The sequence below is a fragment of the Struthio camelus genome, chromosome Z (assembly GCF_040807025.1).
Source record: "Struthio camelus isolate bStrCam1 chromosome Z, bStrCam1.hap1, whole genome shotgun sequence".
NCBI lineage: Eukaryota > Metazoa > Chordata > Aves > Struthioniformes > Struthionidae > Struthio > Struthio camelus.
This window is the reverse complement of record NC_090982.1, coordinates 62,729,309-62,752,882: the sequence shown is the minus strand read 5'-3', so window position 1 is coordinate 62,752,882 and position 23,574 is coordinate 62,729,309. Positions and strand designations below refer to the sequence as shown.

At 48.9% G+C, this 23,574-nt stretch overlaps 1 protein-coding gene across 1 annotated transcript; it reads left to right on the top strand.

Annotated features, from left to right (window-relative positions):
- The first annotated feature begins 1,525 nt into the window (after positions 1-1,525).
- Positions 1,526-8,013, top strand: LOC138064662 (homeobox protein orthopedia). The gene is made up of 3 exons (XM_068928295.1): positions 1,526-1,668; positions 2,671-3,080; positions 7,458-8,013. The coding sequence occupies exons 1-3, from the start codon at positions 1,632-1,634 to the stop codon at positions 7,986-7,988; spliced, it is 978 nt and encodes a 325-aa protein (XP_068784396.1). The 5' UTR covers positions 1,526-1,631; the 3' UTR covers positions 7,989-8,013.
- The last annotated feature ends 15,561 nt before the right edge of the window (positions 8,014-23,574 follow it).

Here is a 23,574-nt window from a genome sequence, read left to right as displayed (position 1 = left end):
GCACGGCAGAAAAAAAAAAAAAAGGCCATTGGCGCTGTATTATTTAACACAGACTTCACCGGGCTCCCTTTTTGCTGGAAGCTTTATTTGCACTAAATGAATAATCTTAATTGCATCACTTTTGAATTAAAAATCAATGTTAATCAAGTTGGAAGTAGTAAATATCAGTTTTCATTGTGCCTGGGTAGAGGGTATTTTTCTTGTTTTGCAAATAAAAATACAAGTCAAATAACTTTAAAAGGGCATTATGTTCTGCTACAAATACAATTGAAACGGATTGTTTAGGAGCGGATCAGAAATGGTACAGAATTTTGCACTTAATTTCCTCAGTTATCATTTACAATAAGAACCTCTTGGCTTGACAGCCAAGTCTAAACAGTAGTAAATTAGTACAAATTTATACTGATTTTACTCTAATAATCGTAATAAAAGCTTATAGATTTGGCACTAATTACATAAATGCCTAATGATCTTGAAAATTACTCTGGTTAGAAATATATTACTAATCTAAACTTTGTTGTTGGCTGGCTTTGAAAAATCAGAACATTAGAAATGGTTCGCTTCACTCGTGCAAAGCACTTTAAATTGTTCAAGTAGTTTAGCATATTCAAGAGGAAAATAAAAAGCATTCAACTTTATTTACTGCTTCAAATTGAGTTTGTAGACATGCCGAACTTGTAAACTTTAGGCGAAAAGAAGGGCTCGCGGGTTTTTCAACCTCGGCCCGGGAGGAAGCGCCGCCGGGGCTAGAGCAGCATGCGGGGCCGGCTCTGCCCGCCGCGCCGCGCCGCGCCGCGCCCGCTGCCCGCGGAGGGGCCGCGGGGGACGAGGGAGCCCGTGCGGGCCGGGGGCTGCGGGCAGCGCGCACAGGCGGCTGCCCCTCGCTGCCGTCGGGCCGGGCGGCGGCGGCTCGCTGCCAGGCGGCCCCGGCTGCCGCCCCCGCGCCCGCCCGCGGCGCCCGGGCCGGGCCGAGCCGGGCCGAGCCGGGCCGAGCCGGGCCAGCGCTGCCCCCCGCGCCCAGCCGAGCCGCGCCGCGCCGCGCCGCGCCCGCGCTTCCCACTTACATCCGCCGCGGCGCGGGGCTGCGGGGCGCCCCGGGAGGCCGGGCTGGACCGGGCTGGGCCGGGCCGAGCCGGGCCGGGCGGCGGGTGCGCTCTGAGGAGGCCAAAGCAGAAGGAAAAGCCACAAATGAGAGGTGACCCACCCGGCGCGGGAGGAGGGCGGCAAACGCGCGCCTCCAGCAAGGGGGAGCGGGGCGGCCGGGCAGCGGCGGCGGCGGGCGGAGCGGGCCGGGCCGGGCCGGGCCGGGCCGGGGCGGCGGGAGGCCGGGCGGCGGCGGCGGCGGGCGGCGGCGGCGGGCGGAGCGGGCTCGGCGGGCGCTGCCATTTGCCGGCTGCCCTCCTGATTGGTCCCTGCGCCGAGCCGCTCACGGGTTCACTGGAGTGTTAAGCACCTCCCCGTCTCTCTAAAGGACATTATAATGCAAGAGACCCCCTTTTTAACCACACACCGAATTTTCTTTCATTTAGGCGATCTATATATATCTATATCTTATATCTTATATCTATTTTAAATAACTTAAGGCCGCTAAAATTTGGGGGGGAACAGCCTTCGCCCTGGAGCGGTGCGCGATGCTGTCTCACGCCGACCTCCTGGACGCCCGTCTCGGTGAGTTTCCCCCGCCCGCGGCGGCTGCACCGGCGGCGGCGGCGGCGGCGGCGGCGGCGGCGGCGGGGAGGAAGCCGCGGCAGGAAATTGACAATTTGTTCCTTATTTTACCTTAATGCGATCTAAATGGGCTAATTCTTTTAAAAGTAATTGTACTGTATTAAAGTTTAATTTGATTTAACATCGTCTTAAAAAAAAAGAGAGAGAGAGAGGGAGACCCTATGGAGTATGTAGATCCACAGCGAGTTGCGGATCATTTAATTTCTCTTTTCTTCTGTTTTTTTTTATATGCATATCCACAAACTATTATTATCATTATTATTATCATTATTATTATTATTGTAGGACAGATGAACTCGATGGTACCTATGAAGGAGTCCGGGGTGGGCTTTTCCTGATTGCCTGTTCGCTTTTCTCTCCTCTTTCTTTCTTTTTAGGAAAATAAATATCTATCTCTTTACGGTGATTCAGGTGTTTGTTTAGAGTGGCAGAGGGGGGAGCGGGGAAGGGTGGCCAGGATGATGGGAGTCTCTGCACATCTGTCAGGGAGGTAAAGCTCCCGGCAGCCAGGCGGCTCGAGTGTTTTTTCTTTCTTTCTCTTTCCTTCTTTCTTTATTTCTTTCTTCCTTTTATCAGCCCCACTGGAAAATCCAAGCCAAACCAGGCCAAACTTGCCCTCTCCCCTTTCCCCTCCCTCGGTTTCGTAAGGGGAGGCCCGGCAGGGAGCTGGTTATTTAAGCAGGAAGAGGAGATGCTCGGTGTAAAGTTTGACTTCCCCCGGGCCAAGTTGCGCCGGGCGGGGGCTGCGCGCGTTGCGGAGCCGGGGCCGGGGCCGGGGGCGGCCAGGGCCGGGGCCGGGGCCGGGGCCGGGGCGAGGCAGCGGCTGGAGGTCGCCGCCGGCTCGGTGCGCCGGAGCCCGGCTCTGATGGATACAAGTTGGGCTGAGGTGGAGGGCGCCTGCCCGGCCGCAGGGGAGTGACCGCGGCTCCTTTGCCTCTGCAGGGATGAAAGATGCGGCCGAGCTGCTGGGACACCGGGAGGCGGTGAAGTGTCGGCTGGGCGTAGGGGGCTCGGACCCGGGGGGGCACCCGGGAGACATGGCCCCCAACTCGGACACGGTGGAAGGGACCACCCTGCTGCCGGGGGAGGACATCACCACGGTGGGATCCAACCCCAGCTCCTTAGCGGTCAGCGCCAAAGATCCCGACAAGCAGCAAGGCCAGCAGGGCGGCCAGACCCCCGGCCAGGCCGGCCAGCAGCAGGGGCAGCAGAAGCAGAAGCGGCACCGCACCCGCTTCACGCCGGCGCAGCTCAACGAGCTGGAGAGGAGCTTCGCCAAGACCCACTACCCGGACATCTTCATGCGGGAGGAGCTGGCCTTGCGCATCGGCCTCACCGAGTCCCGGGTGCAGGTAGGAGCCGCCGCCCCCCGCAGAGCCCCCCGGGCTCCCGCTGGCCCGTTCCCCGGGCGGGGTACCGCCGCGCTGCGGCGCACCGACCGCGGGCGCGTCCGGCAGGCCGTGCTCGGGCTGAGACCCAGGAGGAGGGGGTTGGTGCCCAAAACTTCACCCGCAGGCCCAGGAGGAAACCTATCCCGAACGCAACAGTTTGGGCAGGGAGCCTTAAATCGGACGCCCTCCGCCTCTTCCCACACGCACGGGCAAAGCCGTCCCGGCCGGAGGGCGGCGGGGCCGGGGCTGGGGCCGGGGGGAGGGCGGCCCGGGGTGTCCCCTCGTCCCCTGCCCATCTACAGGGCGGCGGTGCCGGGCAGGGAGCGGGCTGAGCTCTGAGCCGCTCCGCGGGCTGCCCGCCGGGCAGGAGAGAGCCCGCGGGGGCCGAGGGCGGGCGGGCAGCCCCCGCCGGGGAGCTCCGTGGGGCGGCAGCCGCCGCAGCCCCCGCCCGCCGGCCGCGATGGGTCCGAGGGAGCGAGCGAGCTCGAGGGCGCCGAGGAGCACGCCCGCTCCCGGGCGCGGGTGCCGGCGGCGGCCAGGCAGCGGCCGTGCCCGGCGCAGGCGGGGGCTGCGGCGGGGGCTGCGGCGGGGGCTGCGGCGGGGGCTGCGGCGGGGGCGCTGCTCCGCCTGGGCCGCCGGCGCTGCCCCTGCCGCCGCTGTCCAGGGTGCTGACGGCCCGGCCCGGCCCGGCCCGGGGCGGCCGCCGCAGCCCCCGGCAGGGGCTGCCCCGGGGGTCCGGCGGGCGGGACGCCGAGGGCCCCGGGCGGCTTTTGGGGGACAAAAGGAACAAGAGATTTATAAAAAGGCAGCGGTATAAACGCGGTTGCGCTCGGAATGCGAGTTTCCCCGTGTTTGTTTTTATAACGCCTGGAGGACCGCAGGCGTAACGAGTAACTTTAACATCCAGCGCGTATTTTCTCTGCTGTCCTTTAAAGAGTCTCTCTCTCTCTATACATATGTATATATGTGCGTATATATATATGCACATATACATGTGCATATATATGCACATATGTATGTATATATGTATGTGTATAGAAAAACATTTAGTCAAATAAATTTAGGATAAACTTGGAAATAGGAGACGTATATAACTACTACACTATTCAAATGGGGCTTTTGCGAGTAAAAGGTTATTTTAGCGATTTCTGCGTGAGTCTCTTTAGAGGAAGAGAAATGTGCCCAGTGGAAGCACTTGTGGGATGCGCTTTCTCTGCACAGCACAGAGCACCGGGAACGCCGCTGCACTTTATCAGAGCTGGTGTTCAAAATTTCCCTCGGAAAAGCCCAGGCTCCTCAGCTAAATAAAGCCATGCTGAAAGAACTCCCTAAATGAACGTTTCATAAACAGAAACTGACTCTGTTCTTGGATGTGACAGAAAATGCACGTCTGCTTTTAAAAAGTAAAACAATTTGACTCAACCTACACAAGACTATAATTAGTTTAAATTAAGAAAGGAATTAGATTCACAAATAAAATATAATTGGACAACTGACTTTATGAAAAAAGAAAACGAGGTCTATTAAACTTTATTGGGTTTCCCAAAGGTTAATGATACCAATTTCAATATTAGGAGTGTGGTAAATGAAGTAAAATATAAAATATAAAATGGAAATAGTTATTTTCTAACAGCACATCAAAGAAATTCGTAGGAAGCAAGACAAAGTGTTTTAATGGTCTCCGCATAATCCTAAACCAATGATAATAGCTCGAGACTGCTGATAAAAACAGTTTAATAGAGTGGCAATTTAAATATTTTTTACAATAATGTTCTGTAGTTTAAAAAGTAATCAGATCAACATAACCTTCTTAATTAACACTTCAAAATGATTAACATTATGTCATCTAATGCAAAATAATTTATGTAGAATGTATTTACTTCACAATCCACTGTATCACTGCTCCTTGACCAAATTTAAATTAAATAGTAATTGGTTTACGTTCTTATATGAGTACTTTATAGTTTTCTTTATAGTTAACAGATTGCCTACACGGTCTTTGCAGTATGTGGGTCCCATACTGATTACGAAATGATCTAAATAGTTAATTTATAGCGGCTGTATATGTTTTTAAGGGTTTTAGATGCTAGGATAAATTGCCTCTTTCTTCGTTTTAGATCTATATTTAATGTATATGATATATTTAAATAATTATTAAAGCGGATGGTGCTTAAACGGGAGTCCAATTCCATGTCTGATATTGCTCTGCTTTTCAGGCTGGTGTAATAAAACCATTCTTTTTATAGCATGCCATTATTAGAAACCAATTTCAGAATTATTTATAACCTGGAATGGCTTATTAAGCAGCAATGCGAGAATCATGCAAATTACGCGATCAAATGCAATATAATAAGCATAATCATTAGTCTCTAGCACGGATTAATTAACTTTCAATATTTTATTTACATAAAAACCAAATCAGTGAAATAACTTCTGCACAGTCAGGCTTGCCTTTCAATATTTTATACGAACAAAAATAATGTGCTGTAATTCCATTGACCGTGTCCCCCACAATGGTCCCGTCACCTGCCACATCTTAATAGGGGACAAGCTGAGAGTATTTTCTAGTTTTCTAATGGAATGAGAAATTGCATTTTCTTCCTCTCCCAGCACTATTAAAGTGTAATGAATTCGGCCCAGAGTTCACGGCTGGCTGATCGAAATGAACCTGAGATCTGAGCTTTAATACAGCTCTCCAGATTTCCTACCAAATCTTCACATTAATCATCCGCTGGATTCCAATGAGATCTTCATAAAGCTTTGGCTCTTGGAAAAAAAAAAAGAAAGAAAAAAGGGAAAAAGAAAAAAAAGTAATATTCTCTCCCCTTCTCTCTCTTTTTCTAACCCATTTATAGCTGGGGAATTAAACGGACTATATATTTTAAAATACATTTACAGTATGTCTATATTACCTCAACAGCAGATATCACCAAAGTAGATTTTTAGATTCCAACCTCCATTAGATTCTCACTGTTGTATTAATAATTTTCAGGGGCTAGCTGCATTTTAAAAGGGGCCCAAAGTTGCCAAATGCTTGCGGTTAATATATTTCTGGAGTTGCCATGTGTGCATTTTCAAAATCTCCCCCAGGTTTTCCCTGCGTTTTAATCTGTCATGCACTAGTTTTCAACTGGAAACATTCACATTTTAAAAGCATATGCAGCATAGCCATGAACTGAGGCGATCAGACCTGATGGAGATTCTTTACAACACCAGTAAACCATGAAACATAAAAGATTTTGTAGCCGCAATTTAACTATTAACCCTAAAACATAATTGAACACGATTTTTCGATTATTCATATAGCATTTAGGTCCTTAACAGCTGCTCGCTCCCGCTAATGGCCGCCCGTATTTCTCCGCTGCGGTGCCGCGCCGAGCGGCCAGCTCCGGCCGGCCCGAATACGGCCATCAGCGGCACCGCCAGCGCATTCGGGTTTTCCCCCGTAAAAACCACCCCGATGTTTTCGGTAACGGTGCACTGAGACCCACGAATTCACCCCTTCTGCTATCATTACTCCGAGCAAAGCACCAAAACCACCGTCGTTCAAACCCGGCCCGGCCCGACCCGACCCGGTGGCCAGCGGCTGGGCCCAGGGTTTCCGCCGGCGGAGCGGCCAGCCCGGGGTCCTCCGGGGAGCCTCCCCCGGCAGCCGCCGGCCGTTTGGGTTGCTTTTTTGTTTTTTCGCGTTATGGTGCGTTGCTGGGGGTGCGGGGGAGCCAGGCGGCCGCGGGCGGCTCAGCCCCGGTCTGACACACTCATCGCCGCCGCGATAAAAACTTCCAGCGGCTCCGCTAACCCGCCGCACGCAGCCCGCGCGGCTGCGACGGCAGAGCCGGGGGCCGGCGGGCTTGGAGGGGCCACGGGGAGCCGGTGAGGACCGCGGCGGGAGCGGTCTCTGCGAGGGAGCCACCCCCGCGGCCTCCCGCCGCCGCCGTTGGGCGCCGAAACGTTACGCGGCCGTTGAACCGCGCAACCCTCCCCCCCCGCCCGCTGCCTCACGGCCGCGGCACAACCGAGCTGCCTCGGCCGCCGCCGTGGCGAGCGCTGACCTCGGCCGGCGCCCACGGGCGACGCCCGGCGCACGGGCCGACTTGCCGGCCGGCTGCCGGGGCGCCCGCGAGGCCCCACGGCCGCGGGGGCCGGCACGGAACCGGGCAGCTGCCCGCTCCCCCCTCCCCCCACCCCGCCGCGCCCCCTGGCGGCGGCGCCCGCCGCCCCCGCGTGCCGCTAACGGTCAGTGCCGCCCCGGCCGCGCGCGGGGGCCGCTAACGGTCAGTGCCGCCCCGGCCGCGCGCGGGGGCCGCTAACGGTGTCTCTCGCCCCGGCCGCCTCCAGGTCTGGTTCCAGAACCGCCGGGCCAAGTGGAAGAAGCGCAAGAAGACGACCAACGTCTTCCGCGCCCCGGGCACGCTGCTGCCCACGCCGGGGTTGCCGCAGTTCCCCTCGGCCGCCGCCGCCGCCGCCGCCGCCATGGGCGACAGCCTCTGCTCCTTCCACGCCAACGACACGCGCTGGGCCGCCGCCGCCATGCCGGGCGTGTCGCAGCTGCCGCTGCCGCCGGCGCTGGGCAGGCAGCAGGCCATGGCGCAGTCGCTGTCCCAGTGCAGCCTGGCGGCGGGGCCGCCGCCCAACTCCATGGGCCTCTCCAACAGCCTGGCGGGCTCCAACGGCGCCGGGCTGCAGTCGCACCTCTACCAGCCCGCTTTCCCCGGCATGGTGCCCGCCTCCCTGCCCGGCCCCAGCAACGTGACGGGCTCGCCGCAGCTCTGCAGCTCCCCGGACAGCAGCGACGTGTGGCGGGGAACCAGCATCGCCTCCCTCCGCCGCAAAGCACTAGAGCACACAGTCTCCATGAGCTTCACCTAATGGCCGCCGCCACCCCCGCGCCGCCGCCGCCACCGTCACCGCCTCGCCCCGCGCCTCTGCCTCGCCTCGCCCGCCCGCCCAGCCCGGCCCGGCCCGGCCCTCGCCCCGGCCCGGCCGCCGCCGCCGCCCCCCCTCCCCGGCTCGCCAGGGAGCCGACTCAGGATCTGAAATCAGACGCCAACGGACTGGTTTGTGGGCCGAGCAACCCCGCGCCCTCCGCCGCACACGGCCGCCCCGCAGCCCCCGGCCGCGCCCCGGGAGCGGCGGCCGCCCGCCGGCCTCCTCCCCCCGGCGGCGGAGCAGAAGCAGCCGCAAGGACTCACTGGGCGTTTGGGATCGCATCTGGTTTCTCCCCTGCCTCCCTTCCTCGCCCCCCACCCCTTCGCCACGACCCCGGCTCATCCACCCGGCCATCTGACGGGCTTTGCAAAGAAATGCGGGTTTTCTTTTTTCTTTTTCTTTTTCTTTTTCTTTTTCTTTTTCTTTTTCTTTTTCTTTTTCTTTTTCTTTTTCTTTTTCTTTTTTTTTTCTTTTTAAGAGCAGCGATGTGCCGCCGGCGCCCATCCGTAGCGAGTGCAGCGGGGCCGGGCGGTGTCTGCCCCGGCAGCTTCGCCGCGGGGTGCTGGGCGGGCTCCTGAAGCGGTACGAAAAACCCAGAGGGAATCGAATCCATTTTGATAAAGCATTTATAAGCGAGAGAGAGAGAGAGAGAGGAAAATAATTAGGAAAAAAAAGTAATGTTTCTTTTTGTAAAAGTAAAACACACGAAAAAAAAAGCAAGAGCACTTCCCTTTTTCGGTTCTTTGATTTTGTGACAGTTGAGTTGCAAATCTCCCCCACGTTTATTTATGCATTTATTTACGTTCCTGCTGCTATTGTCCCTCCTGCATCTTCCGCTGCCGCCGGCGGAGGCGCCCGCCGCGGCCGCGGCCCCCGGCCCGCCCGGCCCCGCGGCCCGCCCGCCTGCATGTGCCGGTCACCCCGCCGCAGGGCAGGGCCGCTGGAGGAATGAACAAACAATGTGAAATAGGATGTTTTGTGTAGATAAAGCATTCTTGTTACATACTGGTCGGTTCGTGATATGTTTTAACTTATTGTCTGTGCTTATTTATTGAATTTTGGGTTTCTTAATAAATGTTTGAGCTAATATAAAGCATATTATTTGACTTTTCCGGACACGTTTATATCAAGTTAGTGTAAATGGATAAATAAAATCATTTTCAGTATGTGATATGAAGAATTATGGGTTTTGGTGTGGCGTGTGAGATATGAGAGGTGTCTTGAAACGCAGGCAAAAAAAAAAGACGAAAAAGACTTCCTTCTTAATTTCAGATTCACTGATTTCGTTGTCATACCTTTGGGAATGGTTTGCTTGCTTGAATTTTGCATTGAAGCATTTCATTTATCACAATTTTAATACTTCATGATTAATAAACTTTTGTTAATCTTTCTGCGTAATTGGCCTTTAAACTGCCACAAACAAAAAGTTCTGCTGCAAAACACGAAAGAGGAGGAAGGGGGGAGGAGAGGGGAGGGCGGCCGGGGCCGCGGGTGAACCTGTGCGGCGCGGCGCGGGAGCGCGGGAGAGGGGCACTTTGCCGGGCACCTTTTCGCCAGTTTTGGAGCAAGCGTGCGGCTGCTGGCAGGGCTAATTCCACGGAGCAGAAAACACTCAATTTACTTCTTTGCAAACTTTGACTCGGCGACAGAAAAGTACAGGGATTGTCAAGCATCTTGCAGCCGGGTCCCCCCCCCTTCTTTTTTAATGCAATGCACTGAGATCGCTTCCCCTTGTACACCAATTACACACCTCTTAATTACACACCTGAGAGTGCCCAGCTCCATCGTCACCCGCAGAAGGGTCCTTGCCTGCTCCAAAGTGCGTATTACATATGCATATTTAATTTAAAAGAGAAATAAAAGGAGGATAAATTACTGAAGATCCAGGCCAGGAGTGAGTCCGTCGGGGGTCCCCCGCGGAAGCAGCCTTGCGCCCTTGCGTGGGAGCCTGCTAGCCCGCTGCCGAGGCACCCCGAGCCGGGCCGGAGCAGCCGCCCCGAAACTGCACGGCTGCAGAGCCACGCACGGCGGTAGGAGCGCGGGGTGCCCTGGGGGCCCGCGCCGGGCCCTGTCCCTCCTTCCAGCCTCCCCTCTCCTCCCAGCCCGCCTCGGGCAAAGCCGCTGCCCCCACCACAGCCGCGGGGAGCAGGGCCTCGGCTCTGCATGTGAAATTTCTGCTCGGTTTACAGCAGCCCTCGCAGGCGTGGGCGCAGCGGGAAGGGGAAGGGTGCTCCGTGGGAGCCCGGCGCCGTCCCCACGTGCCTCCGGCCTGGGGGCTGCGGTGGCCCACACGCCTCGTGGGCTGCCTCCAGCCCCTTGCCCACGCCACGGTCTGCCGGGAGCCAAAGCAGGCCTCCGCTCACGTTCAGCTCCCTCTGCTTCTTCCAAATCTATGGAAGGCTGTTTACAAGCATGCAGTTTTTACAGCTGCCTTATATTGCTATAAGCAAGACGGCTTTATGATGTAGGAATATAGTAAAGTGTGGTATGGAAGATCTTTAAAAAATATGTGCTTTTTAATGGTAGAGAAAAATGTTCTCTCTGGCTGGGGGCAGGGGATTGAGACACAACCTTTAAGATCCAACTCCTGACACCAAGCGTTGCAAATCTTTGGAAGAGGCCCTTACAAAGGTCCTTCTTTTCGGTTCTCGCTCCTAAAATATCCATTGTTCCCCTCATTTTCTAATGAAACTGTTGTCCTTTTTGATCCTGCCCAACTTTGGTAAAACATTTGTTTCCATGGCAATAGATCTTCATATTCTCGGTCCTGGAGATTTTTGAAATTATACATACCCTTAGCACCAGCTGAAGCTTTGCTACATAAAACGTCTAAGCTGATTCCTCTATATATTTAACAAGGATGAAAAAAAGGGGGCTGTGGATTTCACTCACACGTGTTACAGGTTGTGTGTGAAGGGTTTTATTCCAAAATCTCACTCACACTGATATTAAAACACAAAAATTAAACAAAACTGATCAGTTCCACCTAACAACAAGGAACAGCCTTGCTTCATTCAAGTAAAGTGATCAAAATAAATGAGTGAATTCCATATATATCAAGAGGGAACATTTATGCTGAATAACAATTAGCCTATTACTGACAAGGTAGCTAATACAATGTATTGGGGTTGTAAAAGCTAGGCTTATTTGCCTGCCTTAAGATGCGTCCTGGCTTTGAGCGATCACCCATCCAGCTTGTAAATAGACTCAGATCTAAGTTTATAGATATGGATTCATTTCCATACCAGGACGTATCCACATAGGTTTACTTCCCTCTAAACAAAACATCACCTCTAATGTCTAAGGAATATACATAACGATAACGCCACTGAACCTTTCATTTGCTCTCTTGATGAAATGCTTTGACACTCTTCCTCTCCTGTCTTCCTCCCCTCAAATCCCCCTGGAAGGCAGAATCTGCTCTTATCCTCTGCTGGAGATTGCATTCATTGAGCAATAATTAACATGAGAAGAAAGTTTGTGCAAGGCAAGAGATCACATAACAGTGCAGTAGAGATTATATTATTCTGCTAGCAGCAATGATCCCTGCTCCTAGAAATGAAAATGTGGTTTAATTTGTGTTGTGGTCTTTAAATTTTCATTTTTCAGAATAAAAATCTCCGAACATGAAAATGTATCTTACAGTAATGGAGGTATGGCAGTTAACCTGTCAGTTGAAAGTATGTAACCTTCCTTTTCTCCTTTTCATGACAAAGGTAATCTCATCTGAGGGCATTTATGTGAAGAAATAACAGCATGGCATGGTGAAACCACTGGCTCATTAATCCTGGCATCTACTTCCTGCAGGGTTTCTTGATTAGTTAGATTCATTCATCGAGTATTTCGGAGTTTTTGATTTCTCACCACTGGCTAGGTTCACTGAGTTCAGGCTAAATTGAGCCAGAAGCAATGTTTATTAGTAATTTTGTAATACAGACTACCCTAATAATTCAGTACAAATATCTCATCTGAAATATATCCAGTCACCCTAACACCTAATGCAGTTTGCAGCTGTGTTCAGAGAGAACTGAGAGAACACAAGTGATTGGGCATGTATTTTCTAAATTATTAATATGAGAGCTAATAGCGAACTCCTCTTCATTTCCAATGCTGGAATTAAGATCCTTTTTTTTTTAAAGCAAGCCCTGACACGGAGGGGACCACCTCCTGGCTGCCATTAACTCTGAGCTCAGCTCAGTTGGTCTGGGAAGCATGGCCTGTTTAGCCTTTCGGCATAAAGACGTGAGGGAGGGAGAACAAAGGAATTTCAGTTTTCCCCTCATGTGTGTTATAAACATATGAAAAATCTAAACACTGCAAAAAGAAAAGGAAGAAAAATACCCAGAAATTAGCATCCTATAATGTCACAAATCTATCCCAAGTGTTTGATAGCCATAACAGAGTTACAGCTTCGACAAAAGGGACGAAGAAGCAAAGGCCCTGGTCCCACAGCCTTTAAAACCCATGCTTAACCGGATGCAAGTAAGTCATCCAGACACGTGCACGGAGGTTTGCAGTATAAGTACTCAAAATTGTACTGCAGAAAGCCTCCCCCCCCCATAACATTTCTCTTCTAAAATAATCCCATTCAACCAGTTTAATTTGGAAATAAGAGAAAGGTTCCTCACAAGGACCATATTAAAGTATTGGAGTGAGCTTGTGCTAGATCGGCTCGTTCAGTCACAGGTAAGAGCCAGGGCCTGAAAGCTACTTTGACTTTATGCATGTGCATGCTAGACCCAGAAATCTCTGGGCAAGACAGCTAACAAGCATGGCTTAAGCCAGAGAAGCAGAATTTGCCTCCAAAGACGTAGCACCCACAGGCTCCTTTTGAACATCACAGGCTGGTCATTACTCCAGGCGGTGATGCAACTACAGGAGGAAAACCCGAGTAGGGCAGAGGGGCGAGCGCAGGGATGGCACGGTTTTAATTTTTCGCTTCATCACAACAAGAACAGCAGCAAGAGTCGCAGGGGCTGGTCATGCCCGGGATGCGGTGGGGGACTGCCTTTGATTAAGCATCGTTCTTTTATCTGCATAGTGCTCAGGGAGTGCGGTAATAGCCAAGTAAGGCTCTTTGCGAAATTTACTTCTACTCCTCAGAGAAAAAACTGCAGGAGGGTGTCTCACTTTTCATCCTCCTCACAGCCAGGGCTCGTGCACAGATGAGGTCTGCTTTGTCTTCCACCTGGGATGCAGTATAATGGGATGGGTGGGAGGTCGCTTCTCTTATTTGCCAAGAAATTGTGCCTGCTTGAGCTTCTCCTGAGACCGTGTGTGAGACTCAGCAGCTCTGCTTTACTTTTACTTTGCTTCTTTCATTAACACTTATGCTTAACAAAGTATTTCAGAGCTAAAATTATGCTTTTATGAGCTTTGAAACTGGCCAAAGGTGAATCCCCCTCGGGAGGCAGCAATCCTGAGGTGTTTGTGCAGGACCTGCCATTCTGGATAACACAATTATTCTGCAGAGATTCCTATCCTTCCTTCAAAGGTCAAGATGGAAAATGCAGAATATGCTTAATACTTGTCTACGAGGGTGACGTTCTTCCCTGACCCCCATACGCAGTTTGTGCCTTGAAGTATGAAGTTCGATTAGCCTTTTTTTGCAGCACTGGAAACATCATGGTAGTGATCCAAAAAGTACTTTGGAAAAAACAAACCACAGACTTTCATTGACCTCCCACTGCAGTGAATTTCATAAGCTGACGATGCACCCTGTAAGGACACATTTCTTTTTTACTGGGTTCAATTTATTGCCCTTTAATATAATTTAAGTGGCAGCTATGGTTCCCCGTGGCTCCTTTACAACCTTTTAAGGTTTATTTTTTGCTAACTTTTTAAAGAGCACTTCAGAATGACTACAGTCACCATCCCCTTGTTTTTGATATCTAATTATTAAGAGGAAATACCATCCCCTGTTTCAAGGCATAAATGTTATTTTCTAGTAAAATTCTTATGTATGGGAAGCATGCGATATTGAGCTTCCTGCCTTCCATCAGAACCAAGGCAAAACATACTTTGACTATAACACGGTGACTCTGTGTCACTGTTTCCAGAGGATTTGGTCATGCCGTCAATAGACCACAATGATATGCCAGGTGGGTAGAAGATACAGTAGTCAGGAAGGGATGTACTGATGTCTAGCTTTTCTTTGCCACGGCCACGGCCACCGTGTGGTGCTATTCTGCGTCCTCTGGGCCCTGAGCCACCGACGTGCCCATGGAGGCCCCAGAGGGAGAGGGCTGTCATTTCAGCAATGACACCGCTTACGGGCTTGCATGGTTAGCTATATATCCACCGAATACAGATTCATAAACAACAGTCAATGTAGAAAGATATTTCAGCAGCTACATAGCCACAAAATGTCATCAGAAATTAACCAGCTTTGCTCCTTCAACTGAAGAACAAAATGAGAAGTCTATAGAAGGTCAGATATATAAAAATGCATTGAGATGAATAGGGAGGAATGTTAAATTGCCAAGTAAAGAATTACACCTCGTACAGTTGGTGGCTCCAATCTTTGTGTCTATCATATGCAATAATTAACACCCACAACTGTATTTGTTGTCAGCCTGTGTTCTTATCCTAAGGTCCCGCTGGCAAATAAATGACTCATGCTTTATTCTTGAAATTTTAATTATTATGAGAAATACCGGATGATTATTCCACTGCATTTTATATTACTGTCATCTCCCCCTTTTTGTTTAGAATTGCTGTGCAATTTTTAGCTCAGATTTGCAATAAACTGTGGCTGAAAAGATGCCTGCACTGGTGGGGAATCCCGGTGGACTCTGGGGATCCCAGGATACCTACAACGGAGACGCTTTATAAAGGATGCAGGACCCTTTGCTGTGTCCTGATTGCTCTGGCCTTTCTTAGCCAGAAACTAAGAAACTAGAAGCTGCTGCTTCTGACCTCCTCATCAGCTGGCTTGTATCCTCACTTAAATCACACCTTTCTCATTTCCATTGGAGATGATTCTTATCCTTCCTACAATTAATTGCCCTAATGGTCCTTCTGTCGTGATCTCCTCCTCTCTTAGCCTCTCCAGTAGGATGCTCCTACTGTAAATTTCATTCATGGAAGTTATGGTTAATCAATTATACCCAAAATATAAAGCCAGTCTGTTACTTATTGATGCCTCCCATACACATCCTTCTTTATGTTGTAACTCTGACAGCAGCTGGTTACATCATTACTTGCTAAATGAAATCATCCAGTATTACAGGTATTTTTTTCAAAAGCACCTAGTGTTTTAGGACCTACGTCTCCTCTTCAAAGTAATGGAGGCTGCCAAGTTCCACCAGTTTTAATCCTGGCTGTGAGGAGTATGAAAAGACTTGTTTCTTTCACCAGTTTCTTATCAAACTCCACAGCTATTTTGGAATGTTCTCCTTTATTAAATAAAATCCTAACAACTTGTTCTGTCCAAAGTCTCTGACAACACACAAATCTCTTCTTTCCATTAATGGCACTGCTCTGATACTGGCCACCTTTGACGTCACAGATGCCCAGTCATTTTAGAAGTGCTCTTTCTACCAAACCACAAAGTCTCATCTCATCTTTAAATCTCATCTTAATCATTATATTTTGTCTCTAGCTTCAGAACGACTTTCTGCAGAAAGCAGTTTGGGATCCTCCACATGGAAGACTTGCCTGCTCCTGCTTTCATTGAGGCCTCGAGGACTTTGGCACATCCCACACTGTTCTGACTCCCTGTGGGAATCGCTCCAGGTGAGAAAGGATTTAGGGCACCGTTCTTGACTGTGCCTTTTACCCTCACCTTTGGCCATCATGTGTGTCGCTCCATTGATGACTCTCCTTGAAATGACTTCAATATGTAGGTCATGTCTAGGTCTTCTCATTTCTAAACTGGTAGAAAAAATTCAAGTGTGCAGGCCCTTGACCCATTAGTAATTCATTTAATGGACAAAAAACTTCCTCATTTTACGTATACAGTGCAGGTTTGAAAGGCCCTGCCTCATGTCAGTGTCTGTGCAGCAGCAGCAAAACCTGAAGGAATCCTGTTTGCCTCAGCACAATTTCTCGAGAGGCTTCCAGGAGAGCCAGCTTGACCGGTAAAGGGAATCAGAGTCTCACTTGTGCCCTGGCTGAGCTGTGCTGGCCAGAATAGCAACACACAGGCACGGATCTTCCCTTCCACACCTTTCCTCACTTCTTAAGAGATTAACTTCATCTTGGAGTAGCTGGAAGGGCCGCCTCTGCTTACAGCTGAGATCATGCCCTGCCTTGCACGAGAGTGCAGTGTTTCAAATTTCTCTAACTTTCGCCTTTCTGTGGAGAAACAGAAATAATGTAGCATGTTGTAGAGACCTACAACGCACCAAGTTTAAGCATTGACAACTGACTTGTTGACAGCTAGCATGTTCCTGACTTGTGAATTACTCTTGGGCTGCTCTGCTTTATGGCAGTAGAGAACAAATGGCTCTTGTTTAGCACGGTCCTGCCAAGGATTATAACAGCACTCCTGCATTTCCTAAGGTGGGCTTGCATTTTCACACATTTCCATGTGGACTGGGTGCCCAAATCAATACAGCTGGTGCTGATTTTTCAAGGTGACAGCACCTGAAACTCCCCAAGACTTCTCCTGGAGAAACTGGTGCCAAGGCACTCTGAGAACCAGATTCTCTGGTTCTGGCATGGGTCATCGGACCCTGGAGGCATCCCAGGGTCCAAATTCCCCAGATACTTCTGAAGTTAGTTCTTATGGGCTGAATTCAGATCGCAATTTATGTTTCAGGGAGTGGAGGGTAGGTGCAAGAGGTGGGCAATAGGCTTTCATAGGAAGGCAAAGAAAGTCCCTATTCCTCTCCGTTGACTACATGGGGAACCAGGCTGTAGCAGCCTTGCTCCAAATCACTCCTTTCTCTCTTCAACTTAGGCACTACAGCAAAGGCCGCATTCAGATGTCATAAATTTCACCAGTATCCCTGTGCTCATCCACAGCATTATCTCTGAGGTCTCTAAAGAGCGGCACAAATAAGCCAATAGGAAATACAAGGCACAGAATTCATGTGGAGTTTAGGTTGCCTGTATATATATATGGCTTGGTGGGACTGGGGCCCCACTGCGGGCCCTAAGGGTCTTTGTCTTGCATGCTGCAAGGCAGTTGTAAGCGCCAGGCTTTGGAGTCCAAAATGCAATCCCAGACACGAATCACTGGACTGGAGTTGTATTTGGTGAGTAATAATATCAATTCCAGAATCTTACTATGGCTTATTTACTGGTTATATTAACATGTGAGCTGATTCACATTTCCACAAAAATCCCTTGCTTGCATATGAATGCTATTATGCTATCAACTGCTTCTGATACTTCACAGGTTTTTTTCTATTTTCTTCCTCCTAATCTATTTTTTTAGGCCAACAACCCTGCTTCAATGCCAGCATCTGCCTTTCTAATAATGTAACTATTTACTGCATCATTGTGCTCTACTCTCATTTCACGTTGTCACACTCTCCACGACATTATTTGAAAATTGTCAAAATCCTCAGTGAGAAATTTCTACCAGAGGGAAAATGAGAAACACAAATGGTGCAGTCTGGTTACCATGAAAAGGCACGGAAACTAAAGCAGTGCTGTGTCTCTTCAGTGTGACCTCCTTCTGGCCCAGGGATGAGACTCAGAACACATCTGCCAGAAAAGGTGATGTCTGTTTAATCTTGCCGTGTGTGTTTTCAATATACATGCTGAAGTTTCCTCCAAATCCCTCTGGACAGCACTTCACTGTGTTTCCACCATCATCTTTTGTTTCCTTCTGTCTACAGAGTTCACCACATTCTTCAACGACAACTGTCCGTGCACTGATCAGTGGATTATTATAAACACAGGAATCACTTGTACTGAGTTATATCTCCAGAACGGAGCTAGCCTAACTTAGCTACAACGGCTTTCACTGAATCAAAGACACGAGATAAAGGAGAAACCAAAATAACCGAGTGAGTATGTTGAATGGGGTGCTTGTTAAAGGCAACACTCAAATGTTTTCCTGAGCTCAGTCCCCAAGGAAGTCCCCCTCCAGCTGCTCACAGCTGCTTTGTCCCCGCCAAGGCATGCTCCCGAGGGATACAGCAATCGCCAGGGTTTGCAGCGCCTGTCAGGGCCCTCTCCAGGCTGCGGTGGTTCGGGACACGCTTCAGCCACCATGGTAAGCCGTAGGGAAGAGAAGGTGCTTCAGGAAGACTGGTTCCTTCAGGCAATCAAGCGGTCAGGGCAGCTCGGCTTATGAGAGCTGACATCTAGGGTGTTTCACGCTGTTTTCCTAGTGTTCAGAGCTCACTTCTGACCCACGGGCCCCAAACCTCCACCAAAATTACCACCAAACCGGGCGGTGGCTGCTGATGCACACGACTACCACGCGCCTCAGAAGCACACCTGGCATTAAAAAAATATTCTCAGTCTTACATATTTAGAGTCTCTCTTCACAATAAGGAAACTAAACAAATATAAATATGCTACTGCAGGCTCATGAGCACACAGCTGTTGGATGTCCGCATGTTCTTTCTACGAATAATAAACATGAAATTATGACATACTTTATTTCCTGGTAGTTTGAAAATCTGGCCCTTGAAGTTACATGCTGTCCTGTATCTGACATGTCTGCCTGGAGAACTTTTCCTGTTGTTGATGAGAAAAGCGCATACCAGTAAAAAACGACAAAGAACCCTAGCTACCCAACAAACTCAGGCAGAAATACGAGTCGAGTAACTCATAATTTGCAGCTGACTCAATCATCAAAATGTCTCCAGAATAAGGCTGGTGTCATTTTTAAAGTTTTGTTTGGCTACTCTAATGAGGCTACTAAATACTGCCCAGTATTAAAGATATGAAGGCACAAAGCTTTTTTCATCTCAGCTGTACTAAATGGCAATTACACATTCTGAACAATCATACAACTTCTTTAATCAAATGAGGTAATATGAAATTGCCTAGTTTTTCCTCAATACTTTCAACTTCAGTGAAAAATACAATAATTAAACTCTCGGTACAATGACTTTCAAACCTCTGTGTGCTCTCAGCCCCCTCCCTTCTTCTCTCTCTGGATAATAAATCCTTATGAAAGCTGCCACCACGACTGAGACAGGTTGTGAAATTGTTTAATAATGTTGACTCAAGTGGTGACATCATCTGGAGACTTTTGCTTTTTTGCAACATCTTTAGAGACAACTGTGAGCTACTGGATGTGACAGAGCAGATACATCCCATTGCAGCAGGCAGGAAGGCGTCTGCAGCAGAGAGGTGGTTCAAAGCAGGGCTTATAAGAAGGGCTGCCAGGGAAGGACAGAGGTGAGTTAGCGGCTTATATGCTGGAGACCAAGGAGGATGCCTAAGTCAGTCTTTAAAGAGTAAACAAAACATTTCCACATGTCTCGAGAATAAAAACATCTAGGGAAAATAAACCCCACAGAGCCAATTGCTTTCTATATTCTGAAAAGCAACCATCACATCAGACCCCTGGTGCCTCCTGAGCCCACGTGGAGCTGGTGGTTGGACTCCAGGAACATTTATTTTACCAAACTGATCATTTCACCAGGAAGGCACACATCTACTTTAAGAAGAAGATGACGAACAAGCCTGCGAGGTTTCTTCCTGCCGTAATGATTTTTCATGACCAAATGACATTAGCATAACTCCAACAAAAATTAACGGGGTTTATCTAACTGGGTGTATTTCGGGGGAAAAATAATCACTTTTGTTGTTCCTTTTACAGGAGATCTCAAGAAATTGCGCATGCTGGCTCCAATGTGAGAACCACATGATGTTTAAAAGGGCAGTTCAACTCCCACAAAGTACTGCAAAACAATAAGATGCTCCCCAAGTACCTTTTGGATTTAAAAATATCTATCTAATACATTTGAACATTTTCTATTTAAATAGCTGTAAAATGTCTGTCTCTCAAAAGCTAGGTTGTAATTCTAAGGACGCCATGGAAAGAAGAAAAAAAAATTACTAGCACTAGTAACAGATGTGAAATTACATTAGATAAATATAATCATTAGTTTCAGTCTCACCCTGGTTAATTTGTTTGTGGAAATGTGCAACCCATTATTCATTAGGTAATTTTTCACACATTGATTAGAAAGCCATGTCGAATTGTGACCCAGCTCATTGGGGTTTGCCCATCTTGCAATGAACTATATCGCTTACAATAGTGGAAATGGGGGACAAAATGTTTATCTCAAGCTGATTTTGTGCCAATAAATAAAGTAAATCAATAGCCAGTGAAGTGTGAACGACATTTCTCTGCTGTATAATATGGTTTTGGGGGCAATTTGACATGCTACAAGGGGAAACAAGGGTCTTGAACAGAAAGGTAATAAAAGCAAATCATGCTGGTAACTGCTACTGAAGTCCTGTATTTTTCTCTACATGGGCAGCTTTAAGATGAGAAAAATAATGCACATAATGTTGTAAAAACACTGAGACACTCCCCAGATTTGTTAATATATGGGATCAAATTCAGATGTGGTAGAGGCAGGGGCACATCTCAGAAATCAATGCGCCCACTAAAGCCAGGTCTGCCTTTGGACATTTCCTTAGGCAAAGTCTGAACAGCATTGGAAGTGCTGATGTTTCTTCTCAGGAAGCTTCACTCACAGCAGTCACCTCTGGCAATTCTTTGCCTCCTGCTATCTTGCTTTCTAGGGGTTTACTTTTCTCAGGCTATAAATAGGTTTGCATTAAAACGCACAGATCACAGAAGCAGTATTCCCGTATCCCCTTGAGACAACTGCCGCACTGCCACAGCTTATTTTAAACAAAATTTGCTGCTGGTATAAACTGGTGGAACTTCATCAGTTTCACTGTGTTACACCACTTTGCATCAGCAAAGACTCCAACCCTTCTTCACCTTGCTTGAACTTTGATATTTTTCCTCTGTGAACTGCAAATAAGTAAAAGAAGAAAGGAAACAGAAACACACATTTCTGGGTGGTGATGCTAGGTCTAACTTTTATACCCCTATCCTAACTAGACTTCCCAAAAGAGAGTTTGGGCAATATTTGTATGTGACCATATCCGTGGTTTTACCCAAGCGTCAAGTGTGGGGTATCCCATCCAATGCAAGCTGCTTCTCAAGTTAACCAAACGCAAACAGGAAGAAACTAGATTCTAACATTTTTGTTGCCAGCGTTGCTATAAAAAAGGGAGTGGAAGGGAATTTACAGAAGAACTCGGGCCAGGCATCAGTGATGTCTCAGACATCACCATGGCTAACACCAGTACAGAAAGAGAACAAGAAGAGCTTAAATATGGAAGCATATTCAGGCAACCACAGGGAAAACAGCTTTTTTAGCAAATTCCAACATCTCATATTCCAGCATCTTCAAAGCCCTCTGTAGCTGCACCACCTGCAATGCTCCTCACAGACCATCACAGCACTTGCAAGGGTCTGCGTAAGATAAAATACAATAATCAACTCCATCTGGAGAAAAAAACCAATGCAATAAATTCAGTCAGGCCCACTGCTGGCCTGAGCTAGGTGTAAATCCACAGATCTGGAGGTATGGGCTCCCGAAAGGAGAAAACCCCAAAGTCAGCACATTCGGACGGACTGGGGTGCTGGGCCCAGACTGGCGACTTTCCCTTGCTCTGTGTGTTACTCTGGGCTCATCAGAGGCCCGGCTATGAAGTGCTGCTAAGGCCTGTCCCACCAGTACCCACCGGCATCGCCCGTGCCACCGGCTCCTGCTGGGCCTTGGAGTGGCCTGGGGAAGCTGAGGAGCCACCTCTGCCCCGTGGCCGGGAGCGCAGTGAGCCCGCTGCCCCTCTCCCACCTCTAAAAAGCAACCAATGAAGAGCCCTCCAGCTGAGACCCTATCAGACGTTAAACTGAATTTTGGCCAGCGCCAGCAACTAGGGAGAACTGTTCGTGTGTCATCCCAAAGGGGATTTGGGGCTTTCTGGTTCCTCCCCGTCGCTTGCCCCCAGACGAGGCTCTGCGTCGCTGGGCTGGGCTGCCAGGAAGGCGGCTGCAAGGAGGCGCTGCCGCCCCGGGGCCCAGCAGTTTCGGAGAGGGTGAGGTGTTCCAGGAGCAGCCTGCAAGAGGGAGGCAGGATGCTCTGGAGAAACGCTCGGAGCTGGGAGCCAGGAAACCTCGTTTCCTCTTGCAGGTCCCGGCAGCGATTCCTGGCGTGGCACAGTCCCTGCGAGGGTGATTGCCAGGGCACGTGCCCACCTCGCAGGGGGCAGCGCGAAGGCTCCTGTGCGTGTCGAAGAATCAAGTTTCTCAGAGCAGAGTCGTTATCTGCAGAAAGCAGGAAGCACCCAACTTCTGATGTGTTTTAAAATCAAAATAAATAATTGTTGTAATAAAAATATTGATACATCCCCAAATCTTTCAAAATCACTTATTAATGCTGTATTGGCAATTTTCACAGAAATCAAATCAAACTGTCTCTACCTAAATGTTTGCAAAAACAGAACAATGTCTCTCTCAAACTCACAGGAGTCTCTTCTAACACCAAAGGGGCAAGAGGGATGCATTTCCATCGATTTATAAGCTGTCTCTGCCTGGCATTTTAAGCCTCAGACGTTTTCTTTAAAATAGAGATTAAAATAACTTGCATTTTTTCCACATAATGCAGACTGCATTAAGGTAATTAACATTTAATTAACAGCAGGTTTTCCTCCGCAGGTCAGATTGCGAAGGGCTCGCTGTTGTTGCCATAGAAAGTGGAAGGCTGGGCTGTTTGGTTTCCAGAAAAGGAACAGCTGTGTTTGAGCCCTGACAGTTTGAAATCATCTCTGGAAAGCTATAATGCGCCAAAGGACAAGTGGAGGCTGTCAGTGTCACAGAGACCATCTCTGGCTGCCGGAGAATGTCATTTTATTTAGAAGTCAGTGTATTGTTGTTAGGGTATTTTTTTAATTGAACTGACAGAGGAGCTTCAAAACTCCTGTAAGCACTCAGTAAGCTAATTTAACTGTTTTCCTCTGATATGCTTATTAATTGCATGAACAGAGCAGTGCAATTATTTCTTACAATTTTGCTTTTCATCTTTTATTTTTGCTGCTTCTCCTCTCTTTGGATTCTTTACTCTTTCTCTTGGTAGCCATTTGGGGCTCGTTATGAATATTATCCAAGAATAGATAGATGCATAAATTTCATTAAAAAGTCACATTGTTGCTCTGAATTGAAAACTGCCATCAAGATGTTGCAAACAATATTTGTAAAGGGATCTTTAAAAAGGACAGAAATACTGAAATGAAGATAACAAGATAGATGGAGTGAATCTGTAATAACACAGACTAATACCTCCTGGGGAAAAAAAAAGCAATCTCAAAGAGAACTTGGAAGAGCATGGGGGCTCCCAGAAGGCTGTTGGAGTTTGCCTTTTCCCTTCAGTAGGAGCAAGACAAGGCTCTAAATGATAATATCAATGAAATGCAATAGCAACAGCTGACTGTATTTTTCACTAGAATGATTCAAGGCTTCATGTTCTGCAATATGGCTGTCCTAGGCTGTTCCTAGACTTTTGCAATTGTAGCTACAGCATCTCCT